The sequence below is a fragment of the Corvus brachyrhynchos genome, unplaced genomic scaffold (genome assembly GCF_000691975.1).
Source record: "Corvus brachyrhynchos isolate BGI_N302 unplaced genomic scaffold, ASM69197v1 scaffold307, whole genome shotgun sequence".
NCBI classification, from domain to species: domain Eukaryota; kingdom Metazoa; phylum Chordata; class Aves; order Passeriformes; family Corvidae; genus Corvus; species Corvus brachyrhynchos.
The window spans coordinates 1107902-1127830 of NW_008239288.1; the positions used below are offsets into that span (position 1 = coordinate 1107902).

The 19929-nt window shown below is 43.6% G+C and overlaps 1 protein-coding gene across 3 annotated transcripts in view; it reads left to right on the forward strand.

The window, feature by feature from the left end:
* The window catches only part of FRMD4A (FERM domain containing 4A), a 362397-nt gene that overhangs the window by 82849 nt on the left and 259619 nt on the right, over positions 1-19929 (forward strand). The window contains exon 1 of one of the 3 annotated variants that reach the window (XM_017740377.1): positions 1666-2045. The exons of the other annotated variants lie outside the window; for them this stretch is intronic. Within the exon in view, the coding sequence (XP_017595866.1) occupies positions 2018-2045 (28 nt within the window). The 5' untranslated portion in view covers positions 1666-2017. Of the gene's footprint in view, positions 1-1665; positions 2046-19929 lie in introns of those variants that run through there. 3 annotated transcript variants of the gene reach the window in all.

The window sequence follows — 19929 nt, forward strand, 5'->3', positions numbered from 1 at the left end:
CTTATTAAAGCCTTGTAAATATCAGTAGCAAAACATATTTATATACAACCAGCAAGAAATGGATGGCCTGCCAGCATTCTACAGTCTCTTTAGCTATGGAAAACTTATCTGTGCCTTCAGTATAATATGATCAGATTTGTTCACATTTGATAAGAACCTGAATTTGGCTGAGAACAGTTAATTATCTTTGAAATTAATATTAATCACTGTAGGGGGTACCTCCCCTCCCTGTTTTTACCCCATAAAGAATAATAAGGAAAATGGCCTAAAACTACAATATCTACATGGTCAAAAAGACTGGAAGAGATAGAGAGGAAAAGGGATGTGTGAGGTTGAACACCCTCACATGTATCACTGTCTGGGAGCGCTTCTGCTGGGGCTTAAAGAGCAGGAGTTTTGTTTGTCTCTGGGTTCATCCCAGACTTTCCACCCTGGGATGCCATGAAGCAACCATGACACCACCATGAACATTTTCCTTTGCATCTTCTCCCTCTCAGTGTAGCCTCCAGGAGCCTGGGCTGAGCATGAAGAATACATGGGGTCAGAGAGGGTCCCTGGTCTGAGCAGCCAATTACTTTGAGAAGGAATTGGTCTCTCTTTTTGGTTTTGCAGGAACCTCAGTGGCTGGCTTGGACCAGAAGGCAGAGTTTTAGATGGTGAAAGCTAAATGAGGTGAATCCCCATCATCATCCAGAGAACGTGGTATTTTCAGGAGTTTAACCAGACCCAGCTCAGTGCCTGAATCAGACAGTGACTGTCCCTGAGCTTGTAGCTTTGGGGCCTAAGAGTTGACATTAAAGGGCATTAGAAATTTCCACCTGTAATATGCTCCAACCAGCCTGACAGTGGTTTTTCTAACGCTAAAAATCTAGTTCTGGTGGTGTAACAGGGTTTTTATTTTGCTTTTGGACAGCAGTTGGGTACTGGTATGTGGAAGGTTAACCCCTGGGCTGAGGAAGGGGTTTCCTTTTTGTGCCTGTGTTAGGAAGTGAGGTGGCCCCAGGGGGAGATGACCTTCAGCACAGTGATGGGCAGCTATGCTCATCTGATGGCATTTCAAAAGGGTTTTACTTTGGACTGGTCTAGTCTGGTCCTGTGGACTGAACACTGGTGTGTTTGTAGGTCTGAAACTTGGTTTTAGTTGGATTTTTTTTCTGAAAGAGATTCAGTCCTAGCATCACTTCATGACGGAAAACAAAATGCATAAAGCAGGAGCAATATGGGAATTTTCCACAAAGGCATGCTCTGATCTGAATTAAAATGCCAATAGAAATTCATTCAGGGAGTATCTTTTGCTGACCAACTTTGCAGGAGTATATTCCTTTTGTTTAGTGAGCTTTTCTTCTTTCTCTCCCTGAATTCCCGGCTGACAATTGTCAGGAACTCCCTTTCAGCGTGGGTTTGGTCACTCTCTGACAGCAAACGCGCCCAGCAGAAAATGCTCCAACTGTTGGCGTTCCCCGAGCAGGGAAAACCTCCTGGGCTGAGGCTTGGAATGAGGATTACACCCTTTTAAGTCAGTCGCGGGGAATCCACGATCTTGCACGGTGACGAAGTTTTCTGGGTGCTTTCCTCGGTAGCACGGAGAGCGGAGGAGCATCAGCCGCACACGGGCGCGTTCGCAGCTCGGTCCCAGCGGCACAATAGGCAGGGCAAGGTCCCACACCTTCCTCCCCAGCGCTGCCGCCGACCGGAGCCCCGCGGCGGGGCTGGGATCGCCTGTCCTGTGCTGAATGCATTACGTAAGGCAGGGATCGTTTGTCAGCCGCGATGGTACAAACATAGCTGCGGGCAGATTATGCACAGAGAGCGAGAGAGGAGGCAGAGGGAGGAAGGTCTCTCCAGGAACGGTGCTCCACGCGGCTGAGGATTGCAAGTTGGCAGGTTGGCAGCTGGCTGAGCTCCCGTGAAGGGTGTCGCTGGCGGTCCCTGACATGCTCTTGTTCGTGTGGGATGCTTGAGACAGGCACGAGATACTAAGTTGGGGGACGAGGATTGGCATGAGGATCGGACCAAAATGGAAGGGCTTCTGTCTCCGATGAGAAAATAGGGGGCTTGCCGGGCTTTTGTCTCTTTTCTTTTCCCTCTCTTTTTTTTCCTTCTTCTTTTTCAAAACTATGGTCGTGAATGTAACTCGGCAGAGGAGCGACAGCAGTTGCCTCCAAGAGGGGAGTAACGCATCACTCTTCCTCGACAGAGATGACCTTTGTAAATGAGTTTGCCTTTTGGAGTAGACAGCCATATTTTTGTTTGAATTTCCAGTTGGAGGCTCTCATTGTGTCTGTGTGTCTGTGCGTGCTCCCCAGGGAGCCGGTCGGGGGAAGCGTACCTGCGGCACAGGGACGGATGGGGACACTGGGCTACCCCAGCGTGGTGTTTTCAGCAGCAAGGGAGACATGGACAAGCAAAGTGGGTGGTTTTGTGCCCAAATACCCTGCCAGGGTGAGAGACCTCTTGTTGTGGATCCAGAGCAGAAAGCTGTAAAAGAGAGTGAGCGTGCAGAGCTAAGGAATTGCTGCACTTGTCTGCTGCCTTCTCACACTCCCAACTCTCTTTAAAGGTTTGACATTAATCCTCATTATTAAAGAAACTTGAATTCCAGCGGGGAAAAGACAGAGAAAAAACAGTGATGGTTTAGTTTGTAAAATTTCTTCCTGCGACATTATTTCTTTGTGGTCCTGGGGGATAGACTGAATCCTGATTGTATTTTATTTAGTTACTGCCTCCATCCCATGTGGTAACTGCCTTGAGTAAACCCTTCTGATTCCTGTCCATCACCACATTCAATCCAACCCTATTGTATTCCATCTCAAGACTGGAAGAATTGGAATTCAATGGCAATTCTTGCTGGCAGCAGGGTATCTTCATATGTCTTAGATGCAAACAGTTTTGAAGAGGCAGTCAAACCAGAGTTGCTTTCTATAAATGCCAGACTTGAAAAAATTCTGAGAAATTGTCTGGTCCAGCCCTTGTGCTGAAGCAGATGAGCTAGTCTGGTCTCCTCAATTACATCCCTGCCATCCACTATCCTAAATTAAAGGCTCTTCAATGATTGAAAGTCTTTTCAATATTAAAACCAAGAAAAGTGATTTAAATAAAAATAATTTGCCAGCAAATGTCTGCACTGAAATTCTCCAGGGGAGTAATTTTTTTCCACTTTAGTTCAGGTTTTTTTGTCTTGCACAGTAAGTTGATAATTTAAAAAGGACCTGCCAACTTCATATAGCTCTCCATTACCAAGAACAATGCTATGGGCAGTTTTTAGAATGTAAGATTTATAAGGGATTATAGAGCTAGCCATTCATATCTCTCATTACTGAGGAATACATACATTAATGTTAGGCTTTGTAAGGCATTTCTCAGTATTATTTTTTTAAAATCAGATAATAGAGGAAAGCCCAAGCAGCTGCCCAACATTTCCATCTCATTTCCATTATTAGAAAATGTAACTTTCATCGCTCTAGCTGATGTTTCCATTCTGCTCCTCTAACCAGGCTTGAAATGACTGCTGGAGGCAGTCTCTCCCAGGACTGGTGTGCTCTCAGGCTGATGTGTGGATTACAGTCAGACGTGTGTAGTATCAGCACCTGCAGCATGTGTGAAGCTATAAAAATTACAGAGTAGAGTAAGGGAAGTGGTCCAGGACTGGGTATTCTGTTTGTTCATCTGACCTGCTTTGTAGCTGGAATGTAAATCCTAATAATGCCATCCATAAAGTGTAATCTCAATTGCCACTATCAGGTTATTTATTGATCCTATAGAAGAATATACTTGGGAATATAGACATGACCCTTTGGATCACAATCTGCCTTAATATTAGAGAGGGGGAGAGATTCTGAGCTCCTTTGTGTGTGGGAAAATCTTCTCAAGCCAAAGCAATGTGATTTTAGATCATCTATTGCAATGATGTAAGATCAACGGGATTCTCTGGAAAATCCAGATCCTGACGTTGGTGTTACATTGCCGTTAATCTGGAGTAGCTCCATGGCAGCTGATGGAGATATTCAAATAGACGCTGCGAAATAAAGGTCAGGATTTGGCCCTTACATCTTTACCTTTCAGAGAAATAACAATGCATAGATCACTTGAATAGATTTAAAAACTAATATAATTTCCAAGATGCTTCATGGCTGGCAGTGGCTCCCTGCTCCCTGCTAGAAAATCAAGTGTAAAATCTATTAACTCCCCGAATACAACCTTAATATGTGATGACTACACAAAAAACTTGACAACAGCGAGGCTGCTGATGTGCCGAGACCCCTGCCTGTCACATCCTAATACTGCCTCATTTTTCCCCCTCTATTCCCCCGTCTGTCTGATCCCATCTGTTGTCACTTGTTTTACACTAAGGCTGCAACTGTTGGAAGCCAGTTAGAAGTTTTTTGTCCTTTGGTTTATACAGTGACATGAAGGACAGTGGGCTTCTGGTCATTTCTGGCAGAGCTGCCTGGAGAGAGCCTGGAGCATCTGTGAGCTCCAAGATTTGAACCTGTGCGAAAACATCTCCCTGTCACAGTGAAATGCACATAAAGACTCCGTTTTATCCTTAGAGTCCCAAGCAGCTCTATTTAGCCTGCTCAAATTTAGACAGAAAAATAAAATCAAACTATTTTCTTTGTTTCCATGGGTAAGTAGGAGGAAGAGCTGACTCCGCAGGTGCTTCTCACAGTCTGTCACCACTGGGTGAGAACAGCCTACATCTGCCTCTCATAGCCAAATGCAAGGGTCCCTGGAATGAAATTGAGGTCTAAATCCCTTCAGGTGGACTTGGATGAATCTCATGGTGGCAACTGAAAATAAGATTGCTGTCAGCTCTTTGGTCCCTATTGTTCACAGAGGTTGTCACTCCACATCAGAGCTGGCAGAGGGACAGGTGGGCACATCTTGACTAGAAAAGTCCAGTTTATTGTGCAGGAGGGCTGGAGTTGAGACACTGAACAGAGTCATGGACACGATGTCCTCACTTCTCCAACCAGCTCCATGGCAGGGCTTGCCAGCAGAGGGCCGGGAATATACAACCAAGATCATACTTCATAGAGGACTTGTTTCTTATTCCACAAGGTAATAACCCATTTGGCTCCTGGGCTGTACTGGGTGATCATACAGTGGGTACTTAGTAACTTAGGAACTCTTTAAAATATTTGGTAAATTGGGTATTAAACATTAAGCACATTACACCGTGTAATGGACTCCACTGCAGCAAGCCATGGGTGATTAAAATATTTCTGCTTTTGTATAACCAAGGTGCACAAATGCAGGAATTCAAGGGAAAGGGAAGGGTTACACGGTAAAATGGGCTGCTATATCAAAATTGAAGCAGATCAGTAGAACACACTGAATAGGGAAGTTACTGCATTTTTTTGTTGATGGTTAAATTTCACTTGATTAGAAGTAATGGTGGGTTGTAAATATTTGGTGGGCTAATGGAGATACTTATAAATATTACCAGAACCTGTTAAATTCTGTAGCCTAGGATATCTGAGCCCCCTTTTTCAAAGCAAATGAATGTACACAATAGCAATGTCCCCATGCCACCTTAAGAGACTGTGAAGTTGATTGAGTACCACAAAATGAAAAGAATGAAGAAATGCATAAATATTGCACTCCTTTTGTTAGCCTCCATTTTAATTTGTTTTATAATCCTCAACACATGCACAATTTGCCTTAACCCTCAGCACATCGCCTTCAGCAAATTACACTGGCATAAGAATTTCAGTAATTTCAGTTTCTCTGCTGCTGACACTTGCCAGTGCATGCTACTGAATTTGCAATGAGCACCTGGCTCGAACCATGCAGAACTGGCTACTGCTCTATTTTCCTTTCAGAAGCCTGTGTTTGGCACTTTTTTGTTTATCAAAGCACTGCTTCTCTTTCAGAACAGCTGAAAGAACTTTTTCAGTGAACTTTTCGTCTGTTCAGAAACACACGAGGAGAGTAAATGGAGATTAATTACTGTCGAATTTACTAAGCTTTGCATCCAAAGATAATGAATTTTGAGTGTTCCTGTGCACAGCGAATTCAGCAAGGGAACTCAGTAAATAATGTGTGTAGTATTTAGATAGTGCTCTTTAAGCATTAATGGGGCTGTTCTCATTTATTGAATCTTATTAACTTTATCTGTTTATTGTAGATTTTGGGGATTAGCAAACTCCCATGGCGTTATTGTTAGTTTGTTAAACCCTGTTGTCTCTGTTTTCAAAGCCATTTAGTTTTTGACCACTGGATCTTTCACAAAGAATGGTTAAGTTGTCCTTGTGCCTTACTTAGAGAAGTTCACAGTGGCTTGAAGCAGAGAAACTTGGGGAAGTATCCTCTATGCTGGGAATCCTAAGTAGCAAAGGCTGTGACAGCTGGCCTTTGAGATTGTCAGGGGAGGAAATCAGGAGGGGAAATTACCTCCGGGAAAGTGAAGTCTGGAGTTTGGGTTACACCTATGGACTGCTGTAGTCTTTCACCTTTCTTGCATGGCACTGAAAACAAGTTTATATAAGCAGGTTTTTTGTGCAGCTGCATGCAGCAAAACATTTGAACAGATTCTAACCTTTAATCTCGTCAGTTTTCTTGCAGAAGTTCAGGCTAGGATCCTGCACTGTCTGGACAGCTATGCATATTAAAATCACTTTACAGCACTCTTGTAGAAGCCAAGAGGCAGAATAATTGCCTGTGTTGTGAAACCAGTCCTGGTGTTTTTAAGAATACCAAAAGACCAAAAGACAAAAGTTGCCCCCCGTCCCTCCAAAAGCATTCACGTTCCTCCTATGGAGTCTCAGATCCCTGTTTTGATACAACTGTGTTTTTCACTCCCATTTTGAGTATCCCATCAAGATAGACACACACCAGTGCTAATGACACAGAGTGAGATTTCCAAAGCCATTTATTTCTGGGGTTTCTGATCTCCCAGATGGAGTAACTTCACATGGGCAATGAGCACACAGACACAAACACAACATTTCAGGTTCCTGTGCAACCACCCACGAGCTGATATGGACACATGAAGCTCGTAGCATGGGAAGTGCTGGTGTTCCCTCAGCAGCCCTTCCACAGGGCCCCTGCACAGGCTGTCGAGCAGCTGAAGGGGTACCTCCTTCCCTGCCTTATTATCAGTTTGACACAGAGGTTAATGAGGCCATATGTAATTCTCTGAGCTTGTAGATGGCTAAAAAGAAAGGCAGTTCAAGAAATAATGGAGTCCTATGTCTCCTACTGTTAATTATAATTTTATAAATACCTGGGAGAGAGGATGTAGGGGCATAACTCAGAGCAGACTTTGGCTTTGGAACAGCTGTACCATAACATTATGCCTCTGGAAAAGCAGAACCGTTTCTGTTCTGTAACATTTCCTAAACCCATTCAGATTTAAAGACAATATATCACTGAACATAAAGCCGAAAGGTTATTTTTCCTCCCCGGCTGTGCTTTGCAGCAGAGCAGTGAGCTCCATGCCTGACTGGGCATTCGTCAGCAGGGTGGGTTATTTACCATACAGAGAAAGGAAACTTTATATACCCTGGGCAGGAGCCAGAATCTGCGCTGTTAACGGGAATTGCACTGCGGAGCACTGGGAGATCAGAATCCAGCACAGGGACTTGTATGCTTAGTGCAGGATCATGAGAACACAATCCCTGTCCCCAAATGCTCCCTACTGAAGGTTGGGAGGAAATGGGGGCATTTTGCTTCTGTTTTCAAAGAGGAAGGATTGTGGTTCCAGTTCTGGTATCTCACCCATGATCCAAAGCCTGGGGGGTACTGTCCATTCTCAGCATCCTCAGGAGCACAACCGAGTCCAGGCTACACTATCCTAGGACCTAGCTACACTATCCTAGGACCTACCCTTGGCTGCACACCAGGTTGAGTGGGTTCAGCTCTTGCTGAGTTCTCCCGTGACTATCAGACAGCCCCTGAGATGAACCAGGATAGTCACAATGCTGGGATTGCTTTGCCTTTCACAGACAGTTTGATCCCCCCTCTGCCATCATCAGCTCAGCATCAGGACCACATCACTGGGAGGTGCAGTTAGGCTTGGCACACTGTTGTGTTGGAGCCTGGAATGATCACAGCATGCCTTGGTGACCAAAGCTCTCACAGTGTGTGTCAGATACCACTGGGTTCTTTCAGAGGATGGAAATAGGAACTACTCTCACGTGCCCTGCTCACCTCCCAGTGTCCAGACACCATGTCTCAGCTCAAGCCATCCTGCACCCTGGCCTCAATTCTCCATGTCTTGCTCAGCCTGTGCAAACCCAGGCTGCAGCAGAGGTGCCCAGGAAGGTCTTACATTCCCTAAGCCTTCATGTGGCTGATGTTGCCTGAAAGTGCCCAAGGACCTTCTCTTGGCTTCCATGGGACCTAAGACTGGGGGGCTATGTAAAGACCACAGAGGTACCAAAATGAAATTAATAATAACAATCACAGCAATAACAACATAATAATAATTGATAATAATGTTTAAAATGCAGTATGGCAAGGCATGGACTGGAGGGAATAAAATTGATAACGACAGCACTAAGAGCATAAAGCTTGCTAGCTCAGTGTGTGGGTCACAGGCTTCTTTAGGAAGTGCAGAGAAAATACACTGGTGAGTGCTCATCTTCCCAGTCGTTTCATTAAGTATTTTACTTAATGGCAGCTGTTGGCAAGGCAATTGGCCACCCTTTTCAAACGCAGGACTCAGACAGACACCCACTCTTAAGCTGTGAATCACAGGTTGCATTCCCTGGGGAAGGTCACAAAGTCTTAACTGCTGCAAATATGGGAAAGCTGAAAAAATGAGAAAGTTATGAGCGAGATGATTATGGAGCAAAAAATGATGGTTGCCCCAAAATGCCAGCCTGGTAGTTATCTACAGAGAAAAACAGCTCTCCTGCACATCTGCCTGATATATTAGGTCATTTTGAAGGCAGTTGTTGGTAGGGACTGCATGTGTTTAATGTTTGGGACTATATGCAATGCAATAAAGCATTTGCACGATGCATATTTCATGTAAAAAATATCTGAGCCATAACCAGTGCATACCAGTATAGCTCTCAGCACCCCAGCACAGACTTCAGTAATGTAGACTTCAGTAACTATTTCTTATAGTATTTTACTGGATTTTAATAAATGTAAAAGATGTGTGCAGCTGGGCTTGTGGGCTTTCTTCCTGAGAACACACACCTAATGTACCTTAACTTTCCCTGCGTGGCTCTTTTATCTACATTGCAACATAAACCCCACCAAATCTGTGAGACCAAAATTCTGACCCCGTTTGGGATTCAGCCAGCAAGACAAAAATCCCAGGCCCTTCAGGTTGTTCCAGTTCAGAGACCAGAGGACAGATGCAGGTGTCTTTTTGATGGGATTTACAAACATATTACAATGTCATTAAACATACAAAGTCCTGTTTCCCTGACCACAGCAGATACCAAACAAATGAGAGAGCAGTTTCCCTGCTCAGGGTGGCTTCTTTCATGCAACATTCATCCACACCTGTTTTCCCTCAGTGTCTTGATCCTTGGCTCGGTTATCCTCTGAGGGAGGGATTCCCCCCTCCCTTATACAGTCACAGAGTATCACAACACATGGCAGACCAGCTAAGGGAGTCAATTCCTTCTTCATCTCAAGCTCCAACTCCCCATTTTGGTGATTTGTTTGGGGTTTTTTAGGAAATGCCCTTGTTCCTTTTGTGCAGGAGCTCAGCTGTTGTGGAGGTGCTGTGTTGCAGCTTCCCAGCACCCAACATCTCTCCATGTTCAGAACAGGAGAATCTTCCCAAATGAAGCTGTCCTGAGGCAGAGACATTGACTTGGGTCCCACATGACAGGCTGAACAGCTATTTAAGGCTGATTTAGTAGTAAATGCAGTATAAATATCAGCAGTAAAAACGCACCACTCCTTTTTTTTAACAGAATCTTGTTCATGGCTCTCCCACGCAACAAACACCAGAGGAAAGTGGTGGCTCTCATGACATGACATGGGGTCACCTGGGCCACAGCTCTGACGAGGAACAGCCCAAAGCAGCAGCCAAACCCATTCCAGTCCCTCTGAAAACAGGCAGATATCATCACTCTTCTGTTCTTGGTAGCACAAACACTTGCAAAGCTTGGCTGTGCTGAAGGAACATTAAAGGTAGAAGCCATCTCCAGAGTAGACAGCACTCAAACCACTCGGGGCTTTGAAGACAGGAGGTCAAAAACAATATATCAAGTCAGTTATCAGCCTGTCCTGTCTTCCCTTCCTCCCCTCCCTCTGGCTCAGAGCTGCAGGAGCTCAGGTCCTTTGATGTAAACCTGTCAGACAGTTTGGTCTCTTCCCTGCTCTGCCCTGCCCTATTCTTCCACATACACATTTGTGTGAGATTTTAATTATAGGCATGATCATATTGGTAAGAAAACCCTTCCTTAATTACACACTCAATTAATTCTAGTAGCTTAGGAATTGAAATACAAAGTTAGGAGAAATCATTACTGCTGCATCTAAAGTTGAATCTCTCCATGGCCAGGTTCCGAATAATACTGTGGAAGTCATTTTTCTTTAGAAAAATGGATTTCATTTAGAAGAGATTAAATTGTTTTGGATAGAGGGGGTTTGAGTATTATCTGCTGCCACTGATATTCTTTTCCAGAAAGACTAATTACTTATAAGACTAATCTTTTCAGCAAATATTCCATGATCAGGCCAAAGAATTATATGGCACAAATAAGGCAATATTTAGCCTCATTAGGGTTGGCACAACCCCACCCCTAATGCATTGTGGTCTTTAGAGAGAGATCAGGTAAGATGAGAGATTAAATGTGTCTTCATAACATCAGATACCTCTCTGTGGCACCAGTGCCTCAATGCTCACACCCTCACTGGTATTTGGGTGTCTCTTCTACTAGTACTGATGGCACCCTGGTAGGGATGTCTGAGAAACATCTAGGCTGGAACCAGCTCATCTGAGCTTTAAGGCAGGATCTGTCCTTGATTAGACTGGTGACTCCCAATGGGTGGGACCGGAGGCCCGTGTTGCATCCCCAGGATCCCTGCTGACACCTGCAGCAGCGTGGAAAATAAGGCACCAAGTGGAGGGGAAACATAATCTGAGCTGGAATAAACAGTCTAGGAGGAAGGGAGGATGTGGACAGAGGATTAGGGCTGGAGAAAGGAGCTTGAGAAGAGGCAGCCAGGACTAAACCCCAGATAAGTTCTGGAGTCAGGGGTAGAGGGGCAGAGATGAGGTGGAGAACACGTACCTATGGCATGGAAACCCCCTACAGCCCTGACCCCATGTCCCAGTTGGATGTGGGTGGTAAAATTCACACATGTAAAGCTGCTTTTTAAAGAGGGAACATCATCAAGATGCAAAGTTGGGAAATACTGGAGCAAAGGACATCCCTGCAGCCCTGTCCCAACTAACAATGCAGTCCCACAAATGGTTTTTTCCACAGGTTTCTCATAAGATGGACAGCGCTCAGATAATGAGCAGCTATTCCTTTTTTGTATTCTCCTCATTTCCTACCAAACAACCCTACATCTTATTTACTGAATACTGCCCTGAGAACAGAATTATTAATTTTCTTGTGTATTTTTTCTGAAATATTAATTACAACAGTATCAAAGTTCATCAAAGCCTATAATCATACTCTGCTTTGTCTCTGTTTAACTGATGTAGAATTGAGCCATGAAGGAATCGTTAAAGGGTTCTTTCAGTTTTGGGACATTTCTGACTTTTCTGTATCCTCAACATCACACAGCACTTTCTGTGTTCATTGTGTCCCTCTCCATTTTGGTAGAGCCCAGGCTTTCTTCAAGTGATGTGCCAGGGGTGACTCTCAGAAACCCAAAAATAAAGCTTAGATGTCAGGGATCATTAGTAAAAGTTTGGGATATATGAATCACTCATCACCAAACATCTTCACCCAAAGACTTCTTCACCTTCTGCAGCACTCCCCAGCTTCGTTCCTCGTGCACCTTCTGTCTGCCACAAAAACCAAGGAGCCCTTTAGAAAGCAGACACCTTCCCTGGTTCATCCTTAAGGCAGCTCCACCCCACACAAGAAAGAAGGAAAATATGGGTGCAGAGGTTAGGGTGAAGGGAGCATCTGATCATGCAATTAAAAATTGCATCATGAAACATCCACTCATGCCTGGAATTTTCTAACTTTTCACCCTGATATCCACCCAATGCTGTGCATAACATCAACAAGCATATGACTGCTGTCGCCTGGCTATTTTTTACTTAAGGTAATGTTATTCATTCCCCTAAGAATTCCAGATAAATTGACTGCAGTTAATCATTTCTCCCTGCACCTTTTTGGAGTAACCCAGGCTGACAAAACAGACAGCCGTGGGAGGAGGTGTGAGCAGGGCTGAACTGACTGAAATGCCAGGCAGCTTCTGAATGCACAAACGAAAACACGGCACTGGGGAAAACCATGTGCTGAGGGTGGGGAGGGAAATCGCGTCCTCCCATTTGCATCTCTCTGTGTGCCATCTCTGCCTCGAATAAATGTCTTTGTCCACATGAAAGCTGAATCTGATTACTTTCCCCCATTGACAGGGCAGTAAAGAAAGCTTTATAAAATGGGTGTGACTTTTACGATGTGCTGCAACTCATTTTTAGAAATATGTGTCTGCATATACCAGTAGTTACCCTATTTTAAGTCACTCTTGTGTATTTACTCATGATCTTTGCATTCTTGTTGAGTGTAAATTTTCTAGTTAGTAAACACTACATTATTATTAAAGTAGACTGTCAGGTAGATTGAGAAGAAAAAATTTAACAAAAATATTTTTTGGCATTTCTTTAACCTCCAACCAGCTCTTTAAAAGTTCTAAGTACTTTTTTTCTTTTTTTGGCTTAGACCACAGTTTTGTCACATATGTCTGGGTTTGAGGTTTTTTTGAACATCCTTTTACGGGTGGTAACAATGTTCTGGTGCCTCAGCAAGTGCAAGGGGGAAACATCAGCCAAATGTTTCAAATCTCTCCCACAGACATAACAAACTTCTTTTGCCAAGTGAACTGGCTTTTCTCCTGGATAGAGCAAGAAGAAAAGGGAAAGGTGGCAGAACAATAAGGTAAATGAGACTACATAATGTAGGGTCAAAGTCTCCCCTGACAAAACTCCTGAAACTCAGTAGAGATAAACTGTAGTTTCACATACACTCAGCTCAGTCCCAGGCTTATTGGTGGGAATGACTCACATAAATATGGGAACATCACAGATGCACAGAAAGATGGTAAATTTGTTTGGGAGGCCATCAAAGGCTGAAAAACAACAAATAACAATGGAGAAAAAAACCCCAAAACTCAAGAGAAGATAACATTTTTTAATTTGGGCAGAAAAAGAGAAAGGGTTTCTTCTTCTTTTCTTTTTTTCTTTTAATTTTTTTTTCCCTATGGAAAGCATGCACCATTAAATCAGCTTAAATCATTAATCTTCCCTGGGAGGTATCACCCACAGTACAAACAGGGAGATGAAATAAAGCTACATTGCCTATTACGTATGTTGTAAAAGAATTAATGTCAGTGGAGAAAAGACCAAACCCAAAGGGAACGAAACGCAGGGCAGAGAGACAGTGATGCAAATTTGTGTTATACCACCACCCTTGAAGGAACATTCCTGGAAGGAACTGTGCCAGTTTGTATTCAGCAAGGAATATCGTGGCCCCTCCTTTGTCTGTGTGATGCTCCAGAAAGCACAGAATAAGGATCAAGAATTAGGAATGATTTAAAACTTTAATTTCCAGCAAATAACTGGTAAATTCAACAAACAAAACCAAAACCAAACCAAACTGAATCTCAGAAGTGAGGAGAGATTCATGCTGATTCACAAAAAGAAATGGTTAAAGACTCTTAGAAGCAAAAATTATTGCTGAGCATTTACATTAATTTGACAGAATTTATCTACTCTTCTGCTCCATAAAATCTAAGTGCAATACTTAACCTGCAGCCCCCAGCGAGGTCTGGTGTGTGTTACTTCCCAGCCGCGCTGATGCTCAGAGATGCGCTCTGGAATGCGGAATGAAGGATACGGTGGGGTCTGCGGGCTGAAGGGAAATCATTATTACACAGTAATCAATGCTGTGCATCTCACATGGCTTCTCGGCTTCTCTGGCATCCTACCATAGCTGGCAGAGGTTGGGATTGGGTTTTTTTCTGATTTGAATAAGGTCATAGTTTGTTTGTGGGGTTTTGATTTGAATTGATTTTCTTCCTTTTATGATGATGGCAACACTCCTAAATTAGCCAGCAGCACTGAAGCCTCAGTATACACATTTTAGCACTGGGGGATAAATGCACTAATGGTGGGAGAGAATGTAATTCTCCCAAAATCAGTGCAGCTGAAAGTGCAGTATTTTTAATTAATTTATTCTATATATTTTGTGGCTTTTTAAATGTAGCAGTGAGGCAGGGAGGAGTGGCACCAAGTGTTTTCCTCCCTATAATATGCTGATAAAGAGGATAGACACAGTCGTGCCCAGGCCAGACTTGCAAAGGCAAAGACTTTCACCATTCCCAGGTGGTCCTAGAGAAGGACCGTCTGGACACAGCTTGGGATGGACCATGAAGCCAAGATCCTTCTGCCAGACAGTAATGGGACTCACTGAGTCTCTAAGAGCAACACAGGGTGGAAATTTGGCTTAAAATTTTCCTGTCAAACCTTTTCCAGTTTGCTTGCTTCCAAGATATCTTGGTCAAAGCATGTCAGCCTCAGACTTTCTCCCAGCCTAAGTCAAGGCTGCAATAGTATCCCAGGGCACTCAGCCGATGGATTCCCGAGGGCCAGGAGCTCTGTGATAACCCAAAGAAACTCACCCACAGGGCCCCTGCACCCCAGAAGTTCTCTGGTGGAAAGGACTTGTCATGGCAAGATCTTGGCTCTGGTCCTTTGGAACTTTTAGGTCCCTTGGTTTGATACCGAGGCCCTGAAGGACGCTGGTGTCCTTGCTGTTCAGTGTCTCAGTTCCTCCTCAGGAGGGATGAAGACCTTGATACCCTTTCTGTTGTCAGGGCTTCACAGGGATCTAGCTGATGGGCCTTTTACTGGGACTAGGGATTACAAACACCCTAAAGAATGTGGGTAACCCCTGTTGTCCAGGTCCCAGAGACAACAGGTCAGAAGCGAAATCAGCATTTTCCAGTCCAGCACCATCAACTCCCCATGCTGCCTCATCACCATCTTCTTCCAGCAAACAGGGACTTCAAGAGTTTTCCACTGCGGCCTCAGAAACCTCTTTGTGTTGGCTCCCTGCCCGGTTCTGAATCGTCCTCACAGATTTGTACAAATGCTGTTGAAATAACACACTCCCATGGATAACACCCCATAAACTTCTGCTGCCTTCTCCCACCGCCCTCACTTCGAGACGAGGAATGTTAATGCCTCGAGGGCATCCTCTTAATTGCGTGGCACCCATCCAATGGCAGCATATGTACAAATTAGCTGTGACTGCCGGGGCTGGGGCTGCCTGGGAAGGCCTGTGCTGCTCCTGATGCAAATACAAGAGGTAACTCCACAGAGGAGTCAGCCATGGTTTGGTATCAATGCTCCAGCACAAGACATAAGGATTTTCTGGCTTGACTCTAAAAGAACCCGTGGTAATAATGGGGCCCTCCAGCCACCTGATTATGAGAGATTAATTAACATCCGGCACAGTGTGAGTGTATTCCATGCCTTATGTAGAAAGGCAGAAGAAAGTGGAAGGATATTTCAGTGAATGAGCAAGTCTCAGTGAGGAAAAAGTGAGAAGCATTGATTTACATCTGTACCATTCTAAATGTGATTGTTCCTAGTCCCTCAAGGCCGTGGATGCCATCTAAGTGAATTGAAAAACAATGAAGGGCAAAAAGAAAAAAAGAAATGGCTGTCAATCTGAAGTGATGCCATTGTTGTGTTTGTTGCTTTGGCAGGCAGAGCTCTCATCTTTAAATGAGTTTGTGGTGTGCTTGGAGCAAGCAACCTCCTTCACCAAGAACTCACAGAACACCACCCCTCACCTTAAGCCAATGCCATATGAAAGCTGATCAAGTTCTAAAGACTGCTTATTCCCCTCTGAAACTGGCATTCTGAGCTGGCTAGGAGGTCTTTTTTCTGGGGATTTGTTATGGGGAACAGGCTGGGCAAGCAATGAGCACTGAGACATGCACTCCTGCCATGCGCTGACCATCTTCCAGGCAAGAAAGCAAACTCTCCTCCAGTCTGATCCAGCTCTTGTTACTGGAAGTTTGGTGGTGTCATTGGAGGCAGCCTTTTGCCCACTGGGACAAAATCTTGGGTCACTCCTATGCTTTATGCAGCTCAGCAGAGCTTTGGTGGAAGGGTTTGGAGGCTGGTTAGGAGCTGTATTCACTTGTCATAAGGCAGCTACAAACTCAAACTGTGCAGTTATTGATGTGGTGACTAGCAAGGTGCTCAGGAGGAAAAAACAAGGAAGCTGCCAGGCAACTGCATGAAAATAGAGCCAGATGAAAAGGGAGCCCCAAAAGGTAGATGCTCTGAGATGGAAAGGGTGGATGTGAGCTTCTGAGGATTGCTGGATGCAGAAATGCTTGCAGCTGAACCTTGTCTGACATGCTTGTTGCTTCATTAGCCTTAGGGAAATTGCTTAAACCTCTGTTTTTCTCTCCCCCAGTTTCCTACAGTGAAGTTGTAATACCTGCCCACCCACACATCTTTCAAAAGAATATTCTGAAGCTCTGTCTGTTTGTAAACTGCTCAGGAGACAGTATATGCCAAACTCTCTCAGTATACAGCAAAATTTATTAAAAAATTAGGCCTGGACGGCTCCCAAGCTTGGACACAAAACAGGCACATTTGCACTGTTCACAGTACAAGTATGTCCAAACTGTTCTCAACATTTCAAAGAGATTTGTCTCCCAGGTGACCAGGCTCCTCTCCCAGTGCTCATCTAGTCTTACCCTTAAAGAGGTTTTCCTAAGCCCACTTCATTTCTCCCTGCAGAGGAAGCCAGATTGTCCTTCTCTTGTAATTAATCCCTGCCCTATCTTCCACCTTTCCATGACAATCTGTTTCACAACCCCTCGGGCTTCTCTTTTCTGGACCACAGAAACCTACATCACTTAACCTTTCTTCACTGGTCATGTTTTCTAAACCATAATCATTCCCATTGTTCTCTTCCAGAAAGTGTCCCATACTTTATTAGAAGGTGGTGTGCAAATGTGGACACAATCTCCACGTGTCCTACACTCTGAATCTCCATTCACCTGCATCCTGAATTCAGCTCTCAGATGAGATCTGCTTTTAAATATATTATTATTATTATTATTATTATTATTATTATTATTATTGCCATCTAGCATTTTGCTGTTGATTCATGTGCAGTTTGGGATTCAAAACACTATTTTCAAAATTATCTTTTACATGTCATGAAAATTTACCCAGCTGATAAGCTACGACCTGTATTTGTTGTGAAACCTTTCACAATTTTTCTAATTTGTCAACCTCTGATATTTTTCTCTCTGCACATACCAAAATGCCAATTTTTATTGGCAAAGTGTTGTAAAATTTAAGAGAAAATGCTATTATTGCTACAGGTTTACTTTAACCCTCCTATAAAAATTAATGTAAAATAAAATAAAAGCCCTGACATAAAATGCTTTAAAAGTCCATGAGCAGGATATTCATCTCTGTTACATTTTATAGGGTTTAACCCCTATGAATTTAGGGTTGAATCTTTATCATGTGTAAAGATATTTGCTTTGACTTCACGTGTAGTAATAAGATTCACAGCAAGCAAGGAGCCAGCCTTTTACCTCCCCTGCAAGCCATAAAACTGAGACACTGCACACTTTGGACCAGGTCTTCTTACCCTGAGAACCTCATGCATGCAAGGAGGGAGCAGCACAAGTGGTGGGAGGAGATGGCCTCTCTGTATCTGAAGCATGACCTGGATTTCTCTTTTCCAGGACAAGTAATAAAACCTAGACACAGCAGTGCAGCTAAAACTCCTCTCTGTTTCAAGCATGAAATAGTGGAGGTATCTGCCAAGTCCTCAGTGTTGTAAGTAGTTTCATAAGGTGCTGGTATTTTAGTGCTGCCCATCAGATCCAGGTCAAGTTTGTAGCCAAAGGCCACAACCCCAAATCTCACACCCAGCTTTGTTGCAGACCTTCCCATTATGCTTCCAGTGACTCCATCACACCCAGCAACAGTAGGAGACAACATTTATTCTTTGATACAAGCCCAAATTTCTGCTTGGCTCATGGTCAGACATTGCATGCAGGGACACATAGTCCTTGCTGGATAATTAAGGGAAAAGATGGACACAATTTGGTAAATAACCCACAAATTAAGCCCAATGCAGTAGCTCTTGGCAGCAGACTGGTGAAACACTTAGCTGAGGAAAATTTGGCCCTCCCCATTGCTCCCTGTGAAGCTACCAAGTACCTTGCATATTGATTATTTACTAATCAGGAAATGTACTTTAACAAGTTTATCCCTGTATAAACTTCTCAGGCGTGCAGACGCTTAAAGCAGGCTACATTGCTACCAATTGTATTTTTAATTGCTGTGCTTAGAGAGACTCATTGATCTAATCAGAGCTAAATAAGCCCCATGGTACTTCCCCTAGTAAAGTTTACTGAGGATGTGTTTCTTTCATTTGCTGTAGATGAAACCTTCTGCTGTGTTGTGCCTGGTCAAACGCAACGCCAGCGAGCACAGGGCGCCGCTCCATCCTTTAATAAATTTGTTTTTCCTGCAGTTCAGAATTCCTGTCACCCAGGCAGCAGGAAAGCAGCTGGGTGACATTATCAGTAATTGCTTAATATTGTCATTGCATTTGCTTACAAGGAAAAAAAGCCACAGACTATCAATCAACCAACAGAATATTCATAGTCTATGATAACACTAAGTGCTTTTTGAATGTCATGGCAACAGTCACACAAGCAACGTGATCTCGTACTTGATTACTTCCTGCTGCATTCCTGATAGTGTCCATAAAGCTCCATTAATTTTTCTCCCTTCTCTTTTTTTTTTCTTTTAATATATTTTGGGTTGTGTTTGGCAAGTGTGCAAAACAGACAGTACCTTTCCCCTGAGTCTCCCAGTGAGCAGAGCCTCTCAGGGTATTTGCTGCTCTTCTGTAGCCTGGATGTGTCCAATACTGGACCCAGCATTCCCGAGTGCATTTTAGGAATTATGTCCGGATTATTGCAGCAGGTAATCTCTGAAATCAGATTTGAAGCTGACTTCTGTGAAAAAGATTTAGGATAATCTCATTAAATAATTTGTCAGAAGGGCCTTTCAGACAAGGGAAAATAAATTGATTTGTCTAAGACACATCTGCACCTGACTCATTCTCTATCCTAGTGGCCTTTGTTTTTCAATTGCTTTATCTCATTCAAATTTGTGAGTTCATGGATTTTAAGGGCCAGAAAACATTAGTGGCCTTCTGCATCAGAAGATTATCCAGTGATTTCTGTATCAAGTCTGTAACTTTTTTAAAAGCAAGCGGCATATATTTTTTGCAAGAGATGCTTGGAAATCTGCAGCTGGTCAATATGCCACTATATTCCCCTAGTAGGTTCTTCTTAACAACATCAAAAATAACCAACAAAATTAAACAAGGAAAAAGGTGATATCCTTATTTGCAGTCTGAATTTGCTTGGCCTCCACTGTTATCCCTTAGAGCTCATTATGAACTTTGCTTCATCTTGAAGAACTGAGTTCTGTACAAAATCTCCTCATGCAAATGCCAATAGGTTGTAATTGAGTTCTCGCTTAACCTTCCCAAGGATAAACTACTTTAGATAAATTGGTTTAACAAAAGTGAAAGGTTCTGTTGGGCACTGGTGTCTGAACTCATTATAGACATCTTCTAGATTCCTGTTTGACGACCACTGTGTTTCTCCTAAGGACCATTTCTAGTTCCATGAGGACCTGAAATGCAGGGCCCCAAATGAGCATGCTCTGACAAGAAGGTGCAAAGGGGTGAAAGGACCATCATT